This window comes from Zea mays, chromosome 4, assembly GCF_902167145.1.
Source record: "Zea mays cultivar B73 chromosome 4, Zm-B73-REFERENCE-NAM-5.0, whole genome shotgun sequence".
Classification (NCBI taxonomy): Eukaryota; Viridiplantae; Streptophyta; class Magnoliopsida; order Poales; family Poaceae; genus Zea; species Zea mays.
In genome coordinates, this window is record NC_050099.1 from 49,236,718 (window position 1) to 49,259,228 (window position 22,511).

Here is a 22,511-nt window from a genome sequence, read left to right on the forward strand (position 1 = left end):
AATGTCTTACCCCCATATATTTTAAGAGTTCCAAACCAAATATCAAAGCTTTATATTTGGCTTTATTATTAATGCAATGAAACTCCAATCGACTAGAGTAGTCAAAGGTATTATGCCAATTCCTTGGCAAAACATATCTAGCTTCCAAGATGATCCATCAAAATAAAGTGTCAGGGACTGACAGTAATATAGAACATATCTAGCTCACAAGAATCATGGATCAGATGCTGAGAGCACCTAGAGGGGGGGAGGGTGAATAGGTGATCCTGTAGAATTCAACACTAAATTCCAACAACTTTGATTATAAAAATATTAGTGCGGGTTAATCAAGTCAATGGGACGAGCTCTTGCGAACACAGACAATCAAAGAAGGAACAATCACAAGAGACACACAATTTTATCCCGTGGTTCGACCAAGTAACACTTGCCTACTTCCACGTTGTGGCGTCCTAATGGACGAGGGTTGCACTCAACCCCTTTCAAGTGATCCAATGATCAACTTGAATACCACGGCTTTTCTTCCTTATCTCTTTTTCCCGTTCGCGAGGAATCTCCACAAGTTGGAGTCTCTCGCCCTTACAACAAAGATCACAATGAAAGCACAAGAGTAAGGTTGGGGAGCAACACACACTAATCCGCAGCACACACACGCACACAAGCCAAGACTTGAGCTCAAAATGAAGCACAAAGAGTTCACAACTAGAACAGAGCTCAAATCACTAACACAATCGATCAAGTACGCGGAGACGGAGTGTGGGAGACTTAGAATGCTTAGTGAATGCTTGGGTGACTCCTCCATGCGCCTATGGGTCCCTTTTATAGCCCTAAGGCAGCTAGGAGCCGTTGGAGGCCAACAAGGAAGGCTATCCTTGCCTTCTGTCGGGTGGTGCACTGGATAGTCCGGTGCACCACCAAACAGTCACTGTAGACGGTCCGGTGTAGATCTGTTTCCTTTTCTGGCACAGACGACTGTTGCAGATTCGTGGCAGTTGGCGCACCGGACACTGTCCGGTGCACACCGGACAGTCCGGTGGCCCTACCGACCGTTGACGCGGGCCACGTGTCGCCCGCGGATTGCGCAGCCGACCGTTGCGCTTGCGGCCGTTGGCTCACCAGACAGTCCGGTGCACCACTGGACAGTCTGGTGAATTATAGTCGTACGACGCCGATTTTTCCCGAGAGTGGCCTGTTCACCGAAGGCTGGCCTGGCGCACTGGACACTGTCCGGTGCACCACCGGACAGTCCGGTGTGCCAAGCCGAGCTGTACTTTGGCTGTACCAAGCCAAGTCTTTTGCATTTCTTTTCTTCTCTTCTTTTCTCTGTTTCTAGCACTTAGACAATATATGTTAGTACTCAAAACAATGTACTAAGTCTAGAAACATACCTTGTTACATGATTTGCACTTCTCTCTTCATTTAGCACATAAGAATTCAATTAAATGTATTGGACACTTAATCACCAAAACATAATAGAAATTGCCCAAGGGCACATTTCCCTTTCAATCTCCCCTTTTTGGTGATTTATGCCAACACATCAAAAAGCAACAAAAATAAGTGCAACATCGATGCAAATAAGGACCAAATTGTTTTTGACTCTAGTTTGGCATATTTGGATCATTCTTTGCCACCACTTGGTTTGTTTTTGCAAATCAAACTCGTTTTCCTATCTCTAAGTCAAACATACTTGTTTAGGCACAAAGAGAGATATTCCAATGGAAAAATTGATCAAGTGCCAAAAACTCCCCCTTTTTCCCATAATCATAAAATCTCCCTACAAGAGACCAAATTTTGCAATAAGAGTATTTTGACAAATCAAAAGTTCTAACTCTATTGTTTTCAAAAATTCTCAAGTGATAGCTGATCCATTTGCTTTGGCTTTAATTTCTCCCCCTTTGGCATCAAGCACCAAAACGGGATCATTTGTGGCCCTTTAACCCCCATTGCCTCACCAAAAATATCAATTAAGAGTAAAAAGGCAACTAGGGCATAAGAATGAACTTGGAGGTGAGTACACTAATACCGTAGTGCAGTGGAAGTCTTTGCATGGTCCAAGTTCACCTTTCCCTTTCAATGCACCTTTGAGACTACAACAAGTACACTCAAACACAACGGTTAGTCTCAAAGAATCAAGTTGTAGCACTTCTCCCCCTAAATATGTGCATCATTCACACATGGACTTGTGAGGTCCGGGGAACCCTTGCACAACTTGATCATTATAAACAAATTACATAAATGCATAAGTAACATGATCAAAGGCATAAGACACATGTGTGTTATAGATCAATCGAAGGTACGCAAATCTAAGACATTTAGCTCACTACGCAACCTGCAAAAGGTTTTCTCATCTAATGGCTTGGTAAAGATATTGGCTAGCTGGTTCTCGGTGCTAATATGGAAAACCTCGATATCTCCCTTTTGCTGGTGGTCTCTCAGAAAGTGATGCCGGATGTCTATGTGCTTAGTGTGGTTGTGTTCAACAGGATTATCCGCCATGCAGATTGCACTCTCATTGTCACATATGAGTGGGACTTTGCTCAGATTGTAGCCAAAGTCTCAGAGGGTTTGCCTCATCCAAAGTAGTTGGGCGCAACACTGTCCTGCGGCAACATACTCGGCCTCAGCGATGGATAGGGAAACAGAGGTTTGTTTCTTTGAACTCCAAGACACCAGGGACCTTCCTAGGAATTGGCACGTCCCTGATGTACTCTTCCTATCAACCTTGCATCCAGCATAATCGGAGTCTGAATATCCAATCAAGTCAAAGGTAGACCCTTTTGGATACCAGATCTCGAAGCAAGGCATAGAAACTAAATATCTAAGAATCTGCTTAACGGCCACAAGGTGACATTCCCTTGGGTCGGATTGATATCTAGCACACATGCATACGCTAAGCATAATATCCGGTCTACTAGCACATAAATAAAGTAATGACCCTATCATAGACCGATATGCCTTTTGATCAACGGACTTACCTCCTTTGTTGAGGTCGACATGTCCGTCGGTTCCCATCGGTGTCTTCGTGGGCTTGGCGTCCTTCATCCCAAACCGCTTGAGAAGATCTTGAGTGTACTTCGTTTGGGAGATGAAGGTGCCGTCCTTGAGTTGCTTCACTTGGAACCCAAGGAAGTAGTTGAACTCGCCCATCATTGACATCTCAAACTTTTGAGTCATCACCCTGCTAAACTCCTCACAAGACTTTTGGTTAGTAGAACCAAATATTATGTCATCGACATAAATTTGGCACACAAAAAGGTCACCGTCACAAGTCTTAGTGAAAAGAGTGGGATCGACTTTCCCAACCTTGAAAGAATTAACAATTAAGAAATCTCTAAGGCATTCATATCATGCTCTTGGGGCTTGCTTAAGTCCATAGAGCGCCTTAGAGAGCTTACACACATGGTCGGGGTACCTGTCATCCTCAAAGCCAGGGGGTTGTTCCACGTACACCTTCTCCTTTATTGGCCCGTTGAGGAAAGCGCTCTTCACATCCATTTGAAACAACCTGAAAGAGTGGTGAGCGGCATAGGCTAATAATATTCTAATAGACTCTAGCCTAGCCACAGGAGCAAAAGTCTCCTCGAAATCCAAAACTGCGACTTGGGCATAACCTTTTGCCACAAGTCGAGCCTTGTTTCTTGTCACCACTCCGTGCTCGTCTTGCTTGTTGCGGAACACCCACTTGGTTCCCACAACGTTTTGCTTTGGACGTGGCACTAGGCTCCAAACTTCATTCCTCTTGAAGTTGTTGAGCTCTTTCTGCATGGCCAACACCCAGTCCGGATCTTGCAAGGCCTCTTCTACCCTGAAAGGCTCAATAGAAGAGACAAACGAGTAATGCTCACAAAAATTAGCTAATCTTGAGCGAGTAGTTACTCCCTTGCTTATGTCACCCAGAATCTGATCGACGGGGTGATTTCTTTGAATCGTCGCTCGGACTTGAGTTGGAGGGGCCGGTGGTGCTTCTTCCTCCATAGCTTGTTCTTCTTGTGCTCCCCCTTGATCACACGCCTCTTCTTGATGAATCTGTCCATCATCTTGAGTTGGGGATGCACCATCGTTGAGGAAGAAGGTTGATCTTGCTCTTGTTGTTCCTGTGGTCTCACATCTCCAATCGCCATGGTGCGTATTGCGGCCGTCGGAACATCATCTTCATCTATATCATCAAGATCAACTTGCTCTCTTGGAGAGCCATTAGTCTCATCAAATACAACGTCGCTAGAGACTTCAACCAAACCCGATGATTTGTTGAAGACTCTATACGCCTTTGTATTTGAGTCATACCCTAGTAAAACCCCTTCTACAGCTTTGGGAGCAAATTTGGAATGTCTACCTTTCTTCACCAAAATGTAGCATTTGCTCCCAAATACACGAAAGTAAGAGACATTGGGTTTGTTATCGATAATGAGTTCGTAGGAGCTCTTCTTGAGGAGACAATGCAGATAGAGCCGGTTTATGGCATGGCAAGTTGTGTTCACATCTTCCGACCAAAACCGCTCGGGCGTCTTGAACTCTCCAAGCATCGTCCTCGCCATGCGATAAGTGTCCTATTCTTCCTCTCTACCACACCATTTTGTTGTGGTGTGTAGGGAGCGGAGAACTCATGCTTGACACCTTCCTCCTCAAGATACTCCTCAACTTGTAAGTTCTTGAACTCGGACCCATTGTCGCTCCTTATCTTTTTCACCTTGAGCTCAAATTTGTTTTGAGCCCTCCTTAGAAAGTGCTTTAGGGTCCCTTCGATTTCTGATTTATCTTGCAAAAAGAACACCCAAGTGAAGCGGGAAAAGTCATCTACAATTACAAGACCATACTTGCTTCCCCCGATGCTAAGGTAGGCGACGGGTCCGAAGAGGTCCATGTGAAGAAGCTCCAGTGGTCTTGATGTAGTCATCACATTCTTGTTGTGATGAGTGCTTCCCACCTGTTTCCCTGCCTGACAAGCTGCACAAGGTCTGTCTTTCTCGAAGCAGACATTGGTTAGTCCTAACACATGTTCTCCCTTTAGAAGTTTATGAAGGTTCTTCATCCCAACATGTGCTAGACGGTGATGCCACAGCGAGCCCATACTAGTCTTAGCTATTAAGCATGCATCTAGATTGGCCTCCTCTTTCGAAAAATGAACTAAGTAGAGTTTGCCGTCTAATACACCCGTAAATGCTAATGAACCATCACTCCTTCTAAAGACAGAAACATCAACATTTGTAAATAAATAATTGTAGCCCATGTGGCACAATTGACTTACAGACAGGAGGTTGTAACCAAGCGACTCTACTAGAAATACGTTTGAAATAGAGTGCTCGTTGGTGATGGCTATCTTGCCCAAGCCTTTGACCTTGCCTTGGTTCCCATCTCCAAAGATGATCGTATCCTGGGAATCCTTGTTCTTGACGTAGGAGGTGAACATATTCTTCTCCCCCGTCATGTGGTTTGTGCATCCGCTGTCGATAATCCAGCTTAAGCCCCCAGATGCATAAACCTGCAAGACAAAATACGCTTGGGTTTTAGGTACCCAACTCTTGTTGGGTCCTACAAGGTTAGTCACAATAGCCTTTGGAATCCAAATACAAGTCTTATCTCCCTTGCATTTGGATCCCAACTTTCTAGCAACTACTTTTTCATTCTTACGAAAAATTGCAAAAGAAGTATTGTAAGCATGGTAAATAGTAGAAGGTTCATTACGTACTCTCGTAGGCACATGATGCACAACATGATTTTTCCTAGGCCTACTTCTACCATGCACAAAAGTAGAGCTAGAAGCAAACATAGCATGTGAATTAAACGCATCATAACTCCTATTATAATGAGCATTTCTAGAAATTTTTTTATCATAAATGTAAGCATGACATTTTTGTGAACTACTAGCCATAGGAGCCTTCCCTTTCTCCTTGTTGAGAACGGGAGCCTTTTGGCTTGTTAAGTTCTTGGTTTCCTTTTGAAAACCGAGTCCATCCTTAATAGAGGGGTGTCTACCCACGGTGTAGGCATCCCTAGCAAATTTTAATTGATCAAAATTAATTTTGCAAGTCTTAAGTTGAGCATTGAGACTTGTCACCTCATCATTTAATTTGGTAACAGACATAAGGTGTTCATCACAAGCATCAACATCAAAATCCTTACATCTATTACAAATACTAACATGCTCTACACATGAACTAGATTTATTTGCTTCCTCTAGCTTAGCATTTAAAACATCATTTACACTCTTTAAACTAGACACAGTTTCATGGCAAGCAGATAATTTAGAAGATAGCATTTCATTTCTTTTAATCTCTAAAGCAAGAGATTTTTGCACACTAACAAACTTATCATGCTCCTCATATAAAATATCCTCTTGCTTTCTAACAATCTATCCTTTTCATTTAGAGCATCAATCAACTCATGGATTTTATCTACTTTAGCTCTATCTAAGCCCTTAAATAAATCAGTATAATCTACTTCATCATCACTAGAATCATCATCGCTAGTAGTATACTTAGAAGTATTTCGAACACTTACCTTTTTCTCCTTGGCCATGAGACACGTATGGCGTTCGTTGGGGAAGAGTGAAGATTTGTCGAAGGCTGAGGCGGCTAGTCCCTCATCGTCGGAGTCTGATGAAGAGCAGTCAGAGTCCCACTCCTTTCCAAGGTGCACCTCGCCCTTCGCCTTCTTGTAGTTCTTTTTCTTCTCACTCTTGCCGTGTCTTTCTTGTGCCTGGTCATTCTCATTATCGGGACATTGAGCAATAATGTGACCAGTCTTACCGCATTTGAAGCAGGAGCGCTTTCCCCTTGTTTTGTTCTTGTTGGGGTACTCCTTGTGTCCTTTAAGTGCGGTCTTGAAGCGCTTGATGATAAGCTCCATCTCATCCTCGTTGAGTCCGGCAGCCTCCACTTGTGCCACCTTGCTTGGAAGCGCCTCCCTGCTGCTAGTAGCCCTAAGAGCCACAGGTTGAGACTCGTAGACGGGTAGTGGACCGTTTAGTGCATCATCCACATATTGAGCCTTCTTCACCATCATGCGCCCACTCACAAACTTCCCAAGAATCTCCTCGGGCGTCATCTTGGTGTACCTGGGATTCTCACGAATAAGGTTTACAAGATGAGGGTCAATGACGGTAAAGGACCAGAGCATGAGTCGGACGACGTCGTGGTCCGTCCATCTTGTGCTTCCATAGCTTCTAATTTTGTTGACCAGGGTCTTGAGCCTGTTGTAGGTTTGTGTTGGCTCTTCTCCCCAGATCATGGCAAATCTTCCCAATTCGCCTTCCACCAACTCCATTATGGTGATCATCGTAGCATCATTTCCCTCATGTGAGATCTTGAGGGTGTCCCAAATTTGCTTGGTGTTGTCCAAGCCACTTACTTAATTGTATTCATCCCTGCAAAGCAAAGCTAACAAGATAGTAGTAGCTTGGACATTCTTATGAATTTGTTCATTAATGAATATAGGGTTATCAGTGCTATCAAAATGCATCCCATTTTCCACTATTTCTTAAATGCTAGGATGGAGAGAAAATAGATGACTACGCATTTTATGACTCCAAAATGAGTAGTCCTCTCCATCAAAGTGTGGAGGTTTTCCTAGTGGAATAGAGAGTAGATGTGCATTTATATTGTACGGCATGCGAGAATAGTCAAAAGAGTAATTTTGATTAACCGTCTTTTCCTTTGAAGAAGAATCGTCATCGTCGTCGTCTCTTGGTGAAGAAGAAGATTCATCGCTTTCATAGTAGATGATCTTCTTGATGCGCCTCTTCTTCTTCCCGTCCTTCTTCTTGTGGCTCGAGCTAGATTCAGTGGGCTTGTCGTCTCTAGGCTCGTTGAGGAAGGACTCCTTTTCCTTGTCGTTGAACACCATCCCCTTTCCCTTAGGATCCATCTCTTCGGGCGATTAGTCCCTTACGTGAAGAGAACAACTCCGATACCAATTGAGAGCACCTAGAGGGGGGGGGGTGAATAGGTGATCCTGTAGAATTCAACACTAAATTCCAACAACTTTGATTATAAAAATATTAGTGCGGGTTAATCAAGTCAATGGGACGAGCTCTTGCGAACACAGACAATCAAAGAAGGAACAATCACAAGAGACACGCGATTTTATCCCGTGGTTCGGCCAAGTAACACTTGCCTACTTCCACGTTGTGGCGTCCCAATGGACGAGGGTTGCACTCAACCCCTTTCAAGTGATCCAATGATCAACTTGAATACCACGACTTTTCTTCCTTATCTCTTTTTCCCGTTTGCGAGGAATCTCCACAAGTTGGAGTCTCTCGCCCTTACAACAAAGATCACAATGAAAGCACAAGAGTAAGGTTGGGGAGCAACACACACAAATCCGTAGCACACACATGCACACAAGCCAAGACTTGAGCTCAAAATGAAGCACAAAGAGTTCACAACTAGAACGGAGCTCAAATCACTAACACAATTGATCAAGTGCGCGGAGACGGAGTGTGGGAGACTTAGAATGCTTAGTGAATGCTTGGGTGACTCCTCCATGCGCCTAGGGGTCCCTTTTATAGCCCAAGGCAGCTAGGAGCCGTTGGAGGCCAACAAGGAAGGCTATCCTTGCCTTCTGTCAGGTGGTGCACCGGACAGTCACTGTAGACGGTCCAGTGTGGATCTGTTTCCTTTTCCGGTGTAGACGACCGTTGCAAATTCATGACAGTTGGCGCACCGGACACTGTCCGGTGCACACCGGATAGTCTGGTGCCCCCTTTTGACCATTGGTGCGGGCCATGCGTCGCCCGCGGATTGCGCGGCCGACCATTGCGCTGGCAGCCGTTGGCTCACCGGACAGTCCGGTGAATTATAGCCATACGCCGCCGATTTTTCCCGAGAGTGGCCTATTCAACGGAGGCTGGCCTGCGCACCGGACAGTCCGGTGTGCCAAGCTGAGCTGGACTTTGGCTGTACCAAGCCAAGTCTTTTGCATTTCTTTTCTTCTCTTCTTTTCTCTGTTTCTAGCACTTAGACAATATATGTTAGTACTCAAAACAATGTACTAAGTCTAGAAACATACCTTGTTACATGATTTGCACTTCTCTCTTCATTTAGCACATAAGAACTCAATTAAATGTGTTGGACACTTAATCACCAAAACATAATAGAAATTGCCCAAGGGCACATTTCCCTTTCAGATGCTCTATAATAAAATCAGCTACAACCTAGCCTTTAATAGATTTCAAAGATTCATAGGTCTAATCATATTCTATTAGTGCATAAGCCCATTTACCAATTCTACCACTCATAATTGGATTTCAACATGCGTTTATCACATTGGTTTGACAAGCAACATTACAAGATGTAGACAAAAGATAATATCGAAGCTTGGTGCATGCATAAAACAAGCATGAACATATCTTTATTGGATAAAAGTATACCTTGTTTTGGCATCCACCAGTCGGTAACTTAGATATGCTATGATGTACTCCTTTCCTTTGGTCTCCTGGGTCAAAACTGCTCCAATGATTTTATCTTTAGCTATTATATATAACCTAACAGGAAACCAATTTTCAGCACGTTAAGCACTAGAACCGAAGATAGGTACTCTTTAATTATGTCAAAAGTGTGTTGTTAATCTATCCAAGTGAAAATCGATACTGCTTTTAAGCTAGAATTGGAGTAAAAGCATCAACTTTCATGACAAGGTTAGAAATAAACCTTCATAAATAATTCACTTTGGCGAGAAACTTCTGCATCTCGAGCTTAAAAGTAGGAGCACTTTCATTCTGAATAGCTCTAATTTGGTTAAGATCTACTTCTATGTCGTGCTCATGAATATGAACCCTAAAAACGTTTTAGTCAACACGCCAAAAGCACATTTGTGTGGATTCATTTTTAAACCTTACCAGAGAATCTTTTGATAGGGTCGTCACATATCAACTAGATGAGAATCAAACTAAACCGATTTGACTACTATATCATCAATGTAGATGTTGGGGACTTGTTCTCAAATGCTATGAGTTAAGAACAAGGCAACACAAAATGTTAATGGTTAAGGCCCTTCGTCCTTCGAAGCATTATCTCCCCTAGGACATAATGATCTTCAGACGAAGGTCATGAAGGACGTACCATCATCATCATAGCATATATTAATGAAAGAAGAAGCATATGAAACATGAGAAATGACATAAATAATCATATGACATTACTAATATATCTTTTTTATATCATCATGAATGAACATGAACAATATTGAATTACATTTGTACCTTCGGCTTGACAGAAGGCAAAAGTCCAAACGTGACGCACGAGTGAATACAAGTCAGCGTGAACAGTACGGGTACTGTTCATCTATTTATAGGGATAGAGCGCAGCCTATGTAAAATTACATTCATGCCCTTCATGTTTACTATTGACTTATGGACAATCTATCGAGGACTAGATAGTCTTTTCCTCTTTAAGTCGGTTCCTTTTTCTGCTACTGATCCGAAGCTTCCTTGCGCGTAGCTTCGAAGCTGGTTCAACCTTCATCCCGACCATGCTTTTCATATTGTGTACAGCTTCATTCTGAGTCCAAAGGTTCCTGTACATATATTACACTTGGGAAACATTGTTAATCACGTTTTTGAGGACCTTCGGAAGACGACGGCCCCCAACAGTAGCCCCTCGCAGTATTAATTTGTTATAACAACGAATTTAGACTGCGACGTGAACGAAGGCCTTAAGCCGAAGGTCCGAAAAAACACCTTCCCTTTGCTAGAATAGCAACAATCAAGGACAAACGAGGTCCACCAAGTTGTAAAGCGCTGTGCGTATAAATATGGACCATAGCGGCAATATTTGATACACCATTTCTGCCATTTGCGTTATTTTCTCAAACTTTTAGCTCTTGCTCATTAGCTCTTGCCTGATTTCCGAGTTTTTTTAGAGCTTCAGTATAAAGACACATTTGATCCAAATTTGAAAAGAAGATGAGTGGAGAGAAGAAGATGTCTGAAGAGAAGAAAACGACTGGGGAGACAAAGCTGTATGAAGAGAAAAAAGTTGCAGATCCTTTCATTGCTGGATTTATTGAGTCCATGGCAAAAGACTCTGAGGATCGGCCATGGCGCCCAAGCCAAACTATCTTCGGAAAATCGACTATCAAGCAAAGTCATGTTGATGCCATGAGGGGGAGATATTTTCGCGACATGTCTACTGTCAGAGTTGGAGGAGACAATACCGCCCCTGCTCCGGAGGAAAACGAAGTTGTTATATATCGAAGCTTCTTAAAAGCAGGTCTTCGGTTCCCGCTGAGTAAGTTTGTGGTTGAAGTGCTGAAGATATACCAGATCTTCCTTCATCAGATTACCCCCGAAGCTGTAATTAGGATGAGGATTTTGTCTGGGCTGTAAGGAGTTAGTGGCTAGAGCCAAGCGCGAATTGCTTCTGCAGTATGCACGAGCTTTTATATGAGACGAAGGCAACTGGCAAAGAACAGTACCACAACAACTTCGGTTGTTATGAATTTATTGCTCGCCCCAATGCAAGCCACCCAGTGCCAATATTCCGGAAAAGATGGCCCGGGGGCCTGGATGGAGGAGTGGTTTTACGTTAAAAATGATTTAAAGGCAAGGGAAGACATCAAAGAAATCATTCAGCGCCCCATCTGGTCTCGCTTCGGCCTCCGAAGGCCGAAGGTGGAAATTGATGGCAATGTTGAAGCATGTCAGAAGGCATTTAGCACTGTGTGTGCCTTCATTGGCACGAGGGATTTGATTCAAGAGCATATAGCCTTCAGGGTATGGCCACTTGTGGAGAGCTAGGATATGTCGAAGGAGACCACCGCTGATTCCAGTGAGGGTGGTCTGGTCCGATTGAAGTATACCTTTAGATTTAGGGAGAAGTTTGATGAGCCAAACGATGACTAGCTGAAGTGTATTGAAGCTACCAGTGATGAGCTGCTCGGGGCATACTCCAAGGCCGAAGATAATGCTTTGTCCATAGCTTTCGAGGGTCGGGGCAAGAAAAGATTGAACAGGGTATTTGATGTGATTGGCTTCGTATACCCTGATTACCACTACCCGCTACGAGGGCAAGGGAAAAAGAGAAAGACTGCCGCTTCGGCCACCCCAGCTGAGCCGAAGAGCAAAAAGGTGAAGGTTCTGACCCACCGGTCGCGTTCTATTGAACCGGCCGTAGTACCTGAATTTGGCAAAGGGACCTCTTCAGCTGCCGAAGCAAAGCAAACTGCTTTGATTGTGCAGAGGGCTGAAGAGCCAACTGTAGTGCCGAAGGTGCCTACAGTCGTGCCAACCAAAGCTAAAGATGAGAAAGCCGAAGAGCCTAAAGTGATAAAAGTGCCAGAAATCCTGAGCCCACCGGTAGAGGCAGATTTGCCGAAGATGCAAAAAGCTCCTGTTGGAACTCCTAAGAGGAGGATGGCCAGCGTGCTAGACGCTGTTATAGAGACTACAAAGGCCTTAACTCCTGCTCCTTCCAAGAAAACCACCGAAGCTGCCAAAATCCAAGTCGAAGCCAAAGCTGGGCCTTCAGCACCTACTGAGATGAAGGCCGCCGAGCCTGAAGATAAGGTGTGTCAGCAAATTTTAGATACCAGCAAGACGACAGAACAAGTCATGACAGAAAAAGCAAAATCTCCTGCCCCCAAAGCCTTAGCTGAGGATACTGATTACATTGTTCGACATGCTTCAGGGAGGAAATTATCTGAAGAAGAAATCTTGTAGGCCAAACACTACGCCCAAAGACTGAAATATCCGATGGGGGCCTTAGTGTTCAATGGTAGTAACGAAGATGATTTCCTGTACTGTCTCTCGGATAACAAAGAAATATCCGTTTGCCGAGAGATGGCTAAGAGTATGGGATTTCCTAAGCTTGAAGAAGGCCTATCGGTCTTGTCGAAGGATGATCTTGCTGACAGCCTCGCGTACAAAAGCATAAAGGTTTATTTTTGAAGCTAGAAAATGAAGTATTTTATTGCCATGCTCAACTCTTTCTTCTTCTTTTGCAGGGCTTAAATCTTAGTAATTCCTTGAGGGCACAAAAGAATGCTGAAGACGAGAGCTGTACCATAGCACTCAACAACCTTCGTTCAGAGGTGATTGAGTTGAGAAACGAAGGCTTGGAAAAAGAAAAAAAATTAATTTCATTGGTGAACAAAGTAAAGGAGGACGAAGCTAATTACAAAGCTTAGGCCGAAGCCCAGAAAAACGAAATTGAAGACCTTCGGAGACAACTGGCCGAAGCTAAGGAGAACTGCGCGCTTGGCCAGGCTAATCAAGAAATCAGCGAATAATGGAAAAATAAGCTAGAGAAAAATCTTGCAGAACTTCGCGAATCCAAGGAAAGGTGCTTTGAGAAATCTTTGGATTGCGTGAAAAAATTAAAAACTAGCTTCGCCAAAGTGGGTGCCTACTCTACTGAAGAAAATTTTATTTGAGGCGACCCTGAAGGTGTTATTGAATGGATAAGTGGAGAAGCTGAAGCCTTCGAAAAAATACTGAATGATCGTGGGGACATCTGTGCCTTCTTCGGCGCTCGAGGGATTGCAGCTATCCTGGAGAAGGCTGGCTGTGGTCATGTTAAGACTATAACTCAGGCCGAAGCTGCCTTCTCTGTTGACGCCACGAAGGACCCTTCAGCCGAAGCAACTTTAGCGGGCGGAAAATTCTACTATGATGTCTGGGTAAACGGTGGCCGAGAGCTGGCCCACAAAATTATAAAAAAGAATGAGAAAGACACCCACGACATCCGGGAAAAAGCGAAGCGAGCTGAAGAGGCTGCCGAGCGTGAAAGGCGCATAGGTATTGTTTTTGATTTTTTAGCTTCAGTACTTGCTTCGATGCTTCGTATTAACAATTTTCCTACTACAGCTGAACTATCCCCGCACCGGAGCCGTACGATCCCCTAGCTGATCCAGAGATGAAGGAATCATTGGACATCATAAATATGGCTGAATCCATTATCGACGAAGTCGTCAACAAATTACTGAACAAATAAGTTGCAGAGAAAGTCCTTAGAGAGGAATATGTTTTATTGTAATAATAATTTTTAAAAGCTTGATGTATAGAACTAATGAAGGAACATTAGACCTCTTTTGTAATGAAACTATGTAACATTTGATGTATATAACATTAAATCGAATGTGTAAATTATTGTAATTTATTTCTTTGCGATACATGAAATTTACACACATACCGTTTTTGAGCCTTCGGCGAAAAAACACCTTCTCTTCTTTTCATGCTTTGTAAAGAAATAAATCCCTTCTTTTGACAAGGCTGATAAAAACTGTATTTCCCGAAGCTTACTTTGTGCCTTAGCACATTTTCAATTTGACGAAGCATTTGCCGAAGACTGGCTTCGTATTCGATTCTTGTGCCGTTAATGCAATATGATGTATGATGTAATGTTATGTGAAATGATGTGATGATATGATGCAAAATGATGAGGATGTCGAAGACACACACCCACACGCCCACACTGGAATACACAAGCTCTGCATCCCCTTAGGAACGACTTTTGAGCTTCTTCACCTTCTATTTAAGTGATATAAGTTCTGCATCCCCTTAGGAACGTCTTTTGAACTTCTTCGCCTTCTATTTCGGTGGTATAAGTTCTGCATCCCATTAGGAACGACTTTTGAACTTCTTCGCCTTATATTTCGGCGGTATTTGGCTCTCCATTCCCTTTGGAACGACTTTTGAGCAGAAAACTTACACTGCGCTCCCTTAGGAACGACTTTTTGTAGCTTCGTTAATTTTGGCTCTGCATTCCCTTAGGAACAACTTTTGAGCAGAAAACCTACACTGCGCTCCCTTAGGAACGACTTTTTGTAGCTTCGTCAATTTTGGCTCTGCATTCCCTTAGGAACGACTTTTGAGCTTTGTAAATCTGTGAAGAAGATATATTTCATTCTGGTATAGGCAGAATTATTACAAGAAATTAAAACTAAGTTTTCATTGCTTGTTCCTTATACAAAAGCAAAAATGGCATAGAAAATAAAAGTATTTCAGAAGCAGGATATTGCTCAGTATATGTGCTTTGATTCTGGTACAGTGTTGTTGACTGTACGAGCTTCGGACTCCTCCCTGAAGTCACGTTGTTGTTGGGAGTGCTGGCGCCCTTCTAGATGCTGGCTTCGGGTATAAGCAGGATGCAATGGTGGTGGCGATGGAAGCTGAGGCCAGGAAGCTTGTGAATGGCTTGCCGAAGCAACAGAAGTTGCAGGTTGATTGCCCACATATTCTGGTATGTAAGGAGAGTGGCACGAAGTAGTATGCAGGACCTGCTTCGGCTGATTCTGCCAGGCTTCTGCTTCAGCAATCTCTTTTTGCTTCTGAATGGTGATTTGACACGTTCTTGTAGTGTGGCCCTTGTCCTCACCACACAATAAGCAATAGATTTTCCTGGTCTGATCCCCATATCTTCCTCTGAAGCCCCTGCCACCTCGGCCCCTTGGAGCTGGTGGCCTGAAGGAGCTTTGCTGCTGTCCTGAAGACTGCAAGCTGTACTGTGGCCTTTGAAACTGGCCTCCTTTGTCATCGTTTTGATTGGAGCTGTGGATTGATCTGACATGCCTAGGGTGGATTCTTCCTCCGAAGCCCCTAGTCATCTCAGAAAATCTGTAAGCTTCCTCCCTTCTTTGGCGGAAGTCATTGTCGGCCCGAATGTACTCATCCATTTTTTGAAGCAGCTTCTCCAGAGTCTGGGGAGGTTTCCTGGCGAAGTATTGAGCTATAGGCCCTAGCCGAAGACCCTTGATCATGGCCTCAATGACGATTTCATTAGGCACCGTAGGCGCTTGTGCTCTTAGGCGCAAGAACCTTCGGACATATGCCTGAAGGTACTCCTCATGGTCTTGAGTGCACTGGAACAAGGCCTGAGCAATGACTGGCTCCGTCTGAAACCCTTGAAACTGGTGACCAGCATGTCCTTAAGCTTCTGCCATGATGTGATTGTCTCTGGCCGAAGAGAAGAGTACAATGTCTGAGCCACACATCGGACTACCATGACAAAGAACTTCGCCATGACTGTGGTATTGCCCCCGTACTAAGATATAGTTGCTTCGTAGCTCATCAGAAACTGCTTCGAATCTGTGTGCCCATCATATATGGGGAGCTGAGGTGGCTTGTATGATGGGGGCCATGGGGTAGCCTGCAGTTATGCTGATAGAGGAGAAGCATAATCAAAAGCAAAGTTTCCATGATGGAAATCGTCATACCAATCATCATCATTGTAGGAATTGTCTTGACGAAGCTCTCTTTGTGGAGGTCTTCGGTCCTGGTCATCTTGAGTAAGATGACGTATTTCTTCAGCAGCTTCATCGATCTTCTTCTGTAGATCAGAAAGACAAAGCAATTTCTCTCTCTTCCTTTCGACCTGCTGGTGGATAGCTTCGAGATCCCTTATCCCCTGGTCCAACTCCTCCTCCTGGGGTGTTGGACTTGTAGCCTTCCTCTTTTGAGTTCGAGCTTTGCGCAGCGTGTCCTGGTTGACGTCCAGTGGCTGCAATGCAGCCCCTAGCCCTGAAGAAGTTTTCTTCGGCAGCATGACGAAGGTCACGACTTGCCGAAGGTGGTCGATTGAGTTCACCGGAGGTTGGCGCCAATGTTGGGGACTTGTTCTCAAATGCTATGAGTTAAGAACAAGGCAACACAAAATGTTAATGGTTAAGGCCCTTCGTCCTTCGAAGCATTATCTCCCTTAGGACATAATGATCTTCAAACGAAGGTCATGAAGGACGTACCTTCATCATCACAACATATATTAATGAAAGAAGAAGCATATGAAACATGAGAAATGACATAAATAATCATATGACATTACTAATATATCTTTTTTATATCATCATGAATGAACATGAACAATATTGAATTACATTTGTACATTCGGCTTGACAGAAGGCAAAAGTCCAAGCGTGACGCACGAGTGAATACAAGTCAGCGTGAACAGTACGAGGGTACTGTTCATCTATTTATAGGCACAGGGCGTAGCCTGTGTAAAATTACATTCATGTCCTTCATGTTTACTATTGACTTAAGGACAATCTATCAAGGACTAGATAGCCTTTTCCTCTTTAAGTCGGCTCCTTTTTCTGCTACTGATCCGAAGCTTCCTTGCGCGTAGCTTCGGAGCTGGTTCAACCTTCATCCCGACCATGCTTTTCATATTGTGTATAGCTTCATTCCGAGTCTGAAGGTTCCTGTACATATATTACACTTGGGAAACATTGTTAATCATGTTTTTGAGGACCTTCGGAAGACAAAGGCCCCCAACAGTAGACCTCGACAATGTCTCCTAATATCTCATTTAAAATCAAATTCATAGCCCTTTGATAAGTTGCGCTCTCATTTTTAGCCCAAAAGTCATGACACCCCACTCAAATAAACCAATAAAGCTTGGATATACAAAGGCCATTTTAGATGTATCTTTTTTGTCATAAAGATTTGATGATATCTGATATTAGCATAAGAAAGCTAATGACCTTCCAGGTGTTCGGGTCATTGTTGGGATTTTGGTACTGAGATCAATCGACGGCTGGGCTTGACTGGCCCAACAACACAGAGATGGCATGCCTAAGTCTGTATGCAGGGGCGCACAGTTCATGTTCTGATGGCGTTCGCTCGGCTAGACTTTGGTGCGCCGCACATTTACCCGGGTGTGGCCTAAGGATGGTGTGTCCTGTCGTAGCCGACGTGGGCCAGCAGCGTCAGGATGGGGTTCCTTCCTTGTGGGTCCACTCGGTGGGAACTCCGTCGTTCGCCTTGCCTCGCGGACTTGCTCCGCGGGGTCTTGGTCGTCCGCTCCGCCTCGTGGACTTGCTTGACGGAGACTTGGTCGTCCGCCTCGCAGACTTGCTCGACAAATGGGCCGGAAAGAGGTTATGGGCCTTACCTTGGGTACCCCATTCCTAGGTATCCGACAACAGCCCCCGAGCCATTGGGCGAATCCTTGGAGTTGCACGGAGGCTTATGCTCGGTGCCCTATACGCTTAGTTGCATGCAAGTGCATCTGCTAGAAGTAGCCCCTGAGCCCCCGAGTGATCCATAAGGATTGTTGGGGGTTTGCTCAGTGACGGAGTAGTTTGGGGACAGACCCCTCCTGCGATTGTCGCCATGCGCTGATCGTGGGTCCATAATTTCTTGGCTTCCTCCTGTGGTTGGGATCTTGGGTGCGCGCAAGCGCTGCTGTTGGATGTTGTCCCCATGCCCCTGAGTAAACCATGTGGGTCGCATGGGGTCCACTCGGCGGGAGTGCAGTTTAGGAGCGGACCCTTCCTACGATGGTCGACGCGCTTAGAGCACTAGCCTGTTGCAATTCTGTACTTTGTTGTTGTTCAGGACTTCCGGTGCGCGCGAGCGCATCCGTTAAATGCAGCCCCCTGAGTGATCCATGTGGATCGTGTGGCAGAACCTCCCAAGTAATTGGGCCCATATGCACCTGCCCTTGTCTCAAAGACCTCAGATGGCTATGCATGTGCACCAGATAACTTAACAGGATATGTTCGAGTGTCCCATGGACCCCGGATAAACCACTTACAACTAGGACCACAGGATTAAGTAAACACAAATCACACACCAACAATTTGCAGCGGAAATCTTATTACCAAATTTTACAAGTTACAACAAATTTACATTATATTTATCGGAGTGGTTACAAAAGTGGTTCAAAGAATAAACTTTGAACTGTTATAAATTATTTATAAGTTTGAAATATATGCTGGCTCAGTGACAGTCCTCAATAAGAAGTATAGAAGAAGTACTTAGACTTATAAGAAGGTCGTGCCCACCAGCGCTTAACACCAATCACAATCAAAGTGACTCGTAACCTGCAGCAACAATGGGAATAAAACCCTAAGTACGCAAGTACTCAGCAAGACTTACCCGACTAAAGAAAAGACTCTCAAGGGTATGCTAGTTTTAAAGGGATTCAAGGTAAGGCTTATCAAGAATCAAGGACTCTGTTTGCAGAAAAGCTTACTATGAGTGGATCCTTAAAAATCCATTTTTACTTGTCAGGTTAAGTAAAGTTACCTGCCTCTAGAGTTCTTTCTATCCTAGTTCAAGCACTTCGCCTATACTAGCTGTCTTTTATCATCCCATCAGTTCACTGGATTGCTACGTGTAAGTCAGTGACCAAGTCTTCATATCCGAGAAGTAACGGCAATCTGAATCGATTAATACCCAGCTGGGGATCTCCAATCACATGACATATGTAGCACTTAGGGCGTGTTTGGTGTGTGGTGCCGCACGCCACGCCACACTTAAGTTGCGGCGACCAAATCGGCCGCCACAACTGCGGCGGGAAAAGTGTGGCTGGTGGCGGCGGCTTAGGCCAGGTACCAAACACGCCCTTAACCCTTGCAAATGTCAACTCGCCACTGGGTTTCTTAAGACCATACCGGGTTCACACCAACCGAGAGCACAGATACACCACCGTCCAACCTCTTGCCACGGAGGGTACACGCTACTCTCGCCATCTCTCCACTCCCATTGCATGTTGGCCTTTCTGGTATTAGTCTGCCCGAGGCAAAGCTTACCCATGATGAGGCATGTGACTAGTTAAAAGGTCCTCGATCATCAAGCCTACATCGGTACGGTCCTTAATTGACTCGGACGGAGACACTACACCGAGACTTCCTTCTCGTGCAAGTCACCCGCCAGGTCTCAGCTTTATTATTTAAACCCAAAGTTTGGTACATGGCAGAGGTACATCTTTTCTGATATTGAACCCATCAAGGCCCTGATGGATCCACCATCACAAGTTTTTCTTTGTAAAAATTCCCATCCAATTTGAAGCATCACTTTTTGTTTTAAAATAAAACATTTTGTTTTTCTAAAGCACGACTAAGCATCATAAAAATCCTTTTCATAAAAGGGAATCAAGGAAGGGTAAGCAATTTTCCATGGAAGGAAATGCATCAATTGTTTAGCACACAACTCCTATCACCTAATGCATCAAACAGGTGATAAAGATTTTAAAACAGCAAGGAGGTGGCAAATGTACCGGGGCTTGCCTGGATAACACTACGTTAGTGTTGTTAGACGTCGATCACTTGACGATTAGCTTTTGGTCTGACACTTGTTCGGGTCATCCATCTTCAGGATCATCATCCGCATTACCTTGAAATTAATCCAGCCGTTACATCATCTTGGGGTCGACTTGGGTCGTCTTCCGCATCACACGATTAATTATCGTACCTAAATGAAATGCATAATGCACATGTATGAATTTAAAAAGAACTAGCACGATACTAGATAATGTTATACGGTTGAGGATTACACATTACTAACATGTCCTTAGAACCAATTACAAGAAACGCCAGATGTCAATATAATACTAACGATAATATTCGTGCTTCTTATGCTCATCCGGTGCTAGCTCAAACATCACGAACAACACACTAAGCATGAATTTTATATCTTTATTAGCTAACACATAATTCCAAATACTAACAATACTTAGGTTAATTAATCTAGTATACCTCGGACTTAGAATAACAATTAGTAGCTTTACAATTAGCTTTAAAATTACTATTCCATAGTCTCGTAAGTAGAGTCTTATCAAGGACTACAGATCTTTATAAGACCATAATCTTAAGGCCTTATGACTTAAAACATTAAGGTAGACCTTTTATCATGAAATTCTCATATTTTAACCGAAATAGACTTGCCGATGCTATTCATTTAAATTATTCCAGTAGCAATCAACATTCATCCATGACACTTAGTCTATTACTAAACATAGAATACAATAACTACCAAATAAAATCATTGACTTTATCATGGGGTTTCTTGTATTTTGACTGAAATTGGCTCGCTAACGCTACTCGCTTCCAATTTATTTAGGAACGACGCAACAGAGCAGCATACCTAAAATAGTAAGAATATAGAGCTCATCACACAGCACACCTGCTAAACACGAGAATCATCACGAGTAATAAATCTAGCTAATCCAATCATCGAACTAATAATAGAAATAGCGAATCAACTCACCATATTGCAATTTGACTCGATCATCACACGAATGATGACGACCTTCGATTGATGTCTTCGACCGAGCACTTGATGAGCGATGCACACGGGCCTCGCTTCTTTACCAATTAACATCCTTAGACTTCTCCCGAACTATACCCGGTTCAAATTTGCAAGAACGCCGATGATTTTTTTTGGTTCGGGGTTTTCGTCGAACATCTGATGAGTGACATACGGAACTTCACTGTCTTCCCTATCCACAGTCCCATCTTCAAGCTCATCTCCACACACATCCTAACCACTACTCAAGCAACATCGTTTCCCTTAACAGAACTACGACGTGGAGAGAAAGATGGCCAGTGAACTGGAACGAAGCTGGCGACGTGGAATGGCGAGGAAATGGAAGCGCCATGGGGGATGGAATCCGACGATTCGATGACGTGCGCAGGCTAGGATGGTCCAGTTAGGACAGGAGGCGCATCAATGGGGAGTCCACAACGGCATGCCCAGATCCCGCGTCGCACGACCATGCCCGCGACCAAAACCCACCACGCTTCCGCTGCGCACAGCGATGCGACGACCAGGGGAAAAGCAGGGAGAGGACTCGGCGACCAGCGCGCAGGGGAGCTCGACATGGGCGCGGCGAGCAGAGCAGGCAGGACGCCGGGCATCGTGGGCGAGCCTGAAGCCAAACGCCGGCCAGGGAGCAAGCAAGGCGGCCATGGCGCGCAAGGAGCTCGGTGAGCGGCGAGATGAGGGGGTGAGCCAAGGAGTCGGTGAGCACCAGAGAAGGAGATCCGGCGCAGAGAGCAGCCAGAGAGAGGGGCACAGGGAGGAAAAAGATCTGGGCGCGCGCCAGGGAGCTGCTCGGGTGGGCGCGCGTCACGTGGAGGAAGATGAGCAGGGACTCGACGCCGGCGAGCCACAGATAAATGAGAGGAAGAGAGCGCCGGCAGAGGAAGCTCCACGGCGAGTAGAGAGGGAAGTAGAGGAGCGGCTGGGCGCAGGGAGAATGCGCGTGCACGGAGCTTGGCTGGGAGATGGAGCACTTCGGCTGGCCGGACTTGGGCAGTGGTTGGCCGAGCAGTGGAGCACGGTGTGGAGAACTCGGCCGGACGTAGGGAGATGCGCAAATGGAGGAGCCTATGCGCGTGGGAGAAGAAGAGGAGTGAGCAGGGGAGGGGCGCGCGGCATGGGAGCAGGCGCGCGTGCAGGGAAGCTCTGGCCAGGGAGATGAAGCGCGCAGAGGGTAGATAGAGGAGGGACGGCTGAGCGCTCGGCCGACCTGAGCTGGGGAGAGCACCGCGAGAGAGAATATCAGAGAGAGGGAGGGAGATGACGACGGGAGGAAGAGATAAGAATGACGGCGGGATTTTTCCAGAGTTGAGCGGCGAAAATATCACGCGGCCAGATAACGGCGGCTGCACGCATGGGGAAGGAAGACAGGCTGGGGCGGCTGGAGATCCTTTTCCATTTTTAAATTCCTTTTTTTAACAAAGAATCACAGATATTTTGGATCACAATTTTTAGCGATAATCAAAGGGTCGAATAATTAGGATCGGCAGCAACAATTGGACAGGATTTGATTTGGCGAATACTCTAAAGACGGATG

General features: G+C 44.8%; 1 protein-coding gene across 1 annotated transcript; it reads left to right on the plus strand.

Annotated features, from left to right (window-relative positions):
• The first annotated feature begins 20,623 nt into the window (after positions 1-20,623).
• On the plus strand, positions 20,624-22,259 carry LOC118476903 (uncharacterized). Its single transcript, XM_035967271.1, has one exon. The coding sequence runs from the start codon at positions 21,354-21,356 to the stop codon at positions 22,134-22,136; it is 783 nt and encodes a 260-aa protein (XP_035823164.1). The 5' UTR covers positions 20,624-21,353; the 3' UTR covers positions 22,137-22,259.
• The last annotated feature ends 252 nt before the right edge of the window (positions 22,260-22,511 follow it).

What these genes read in the sequence shown, in the direction of transcription:
- LOC118476903 (XM_035967271.1), top strand. Translation starts at nt 21,354, where the DNA reads ATGGTCCAGTTAGGACAGGAGGCGCATCAATGGGGAGTCCACAACGGC.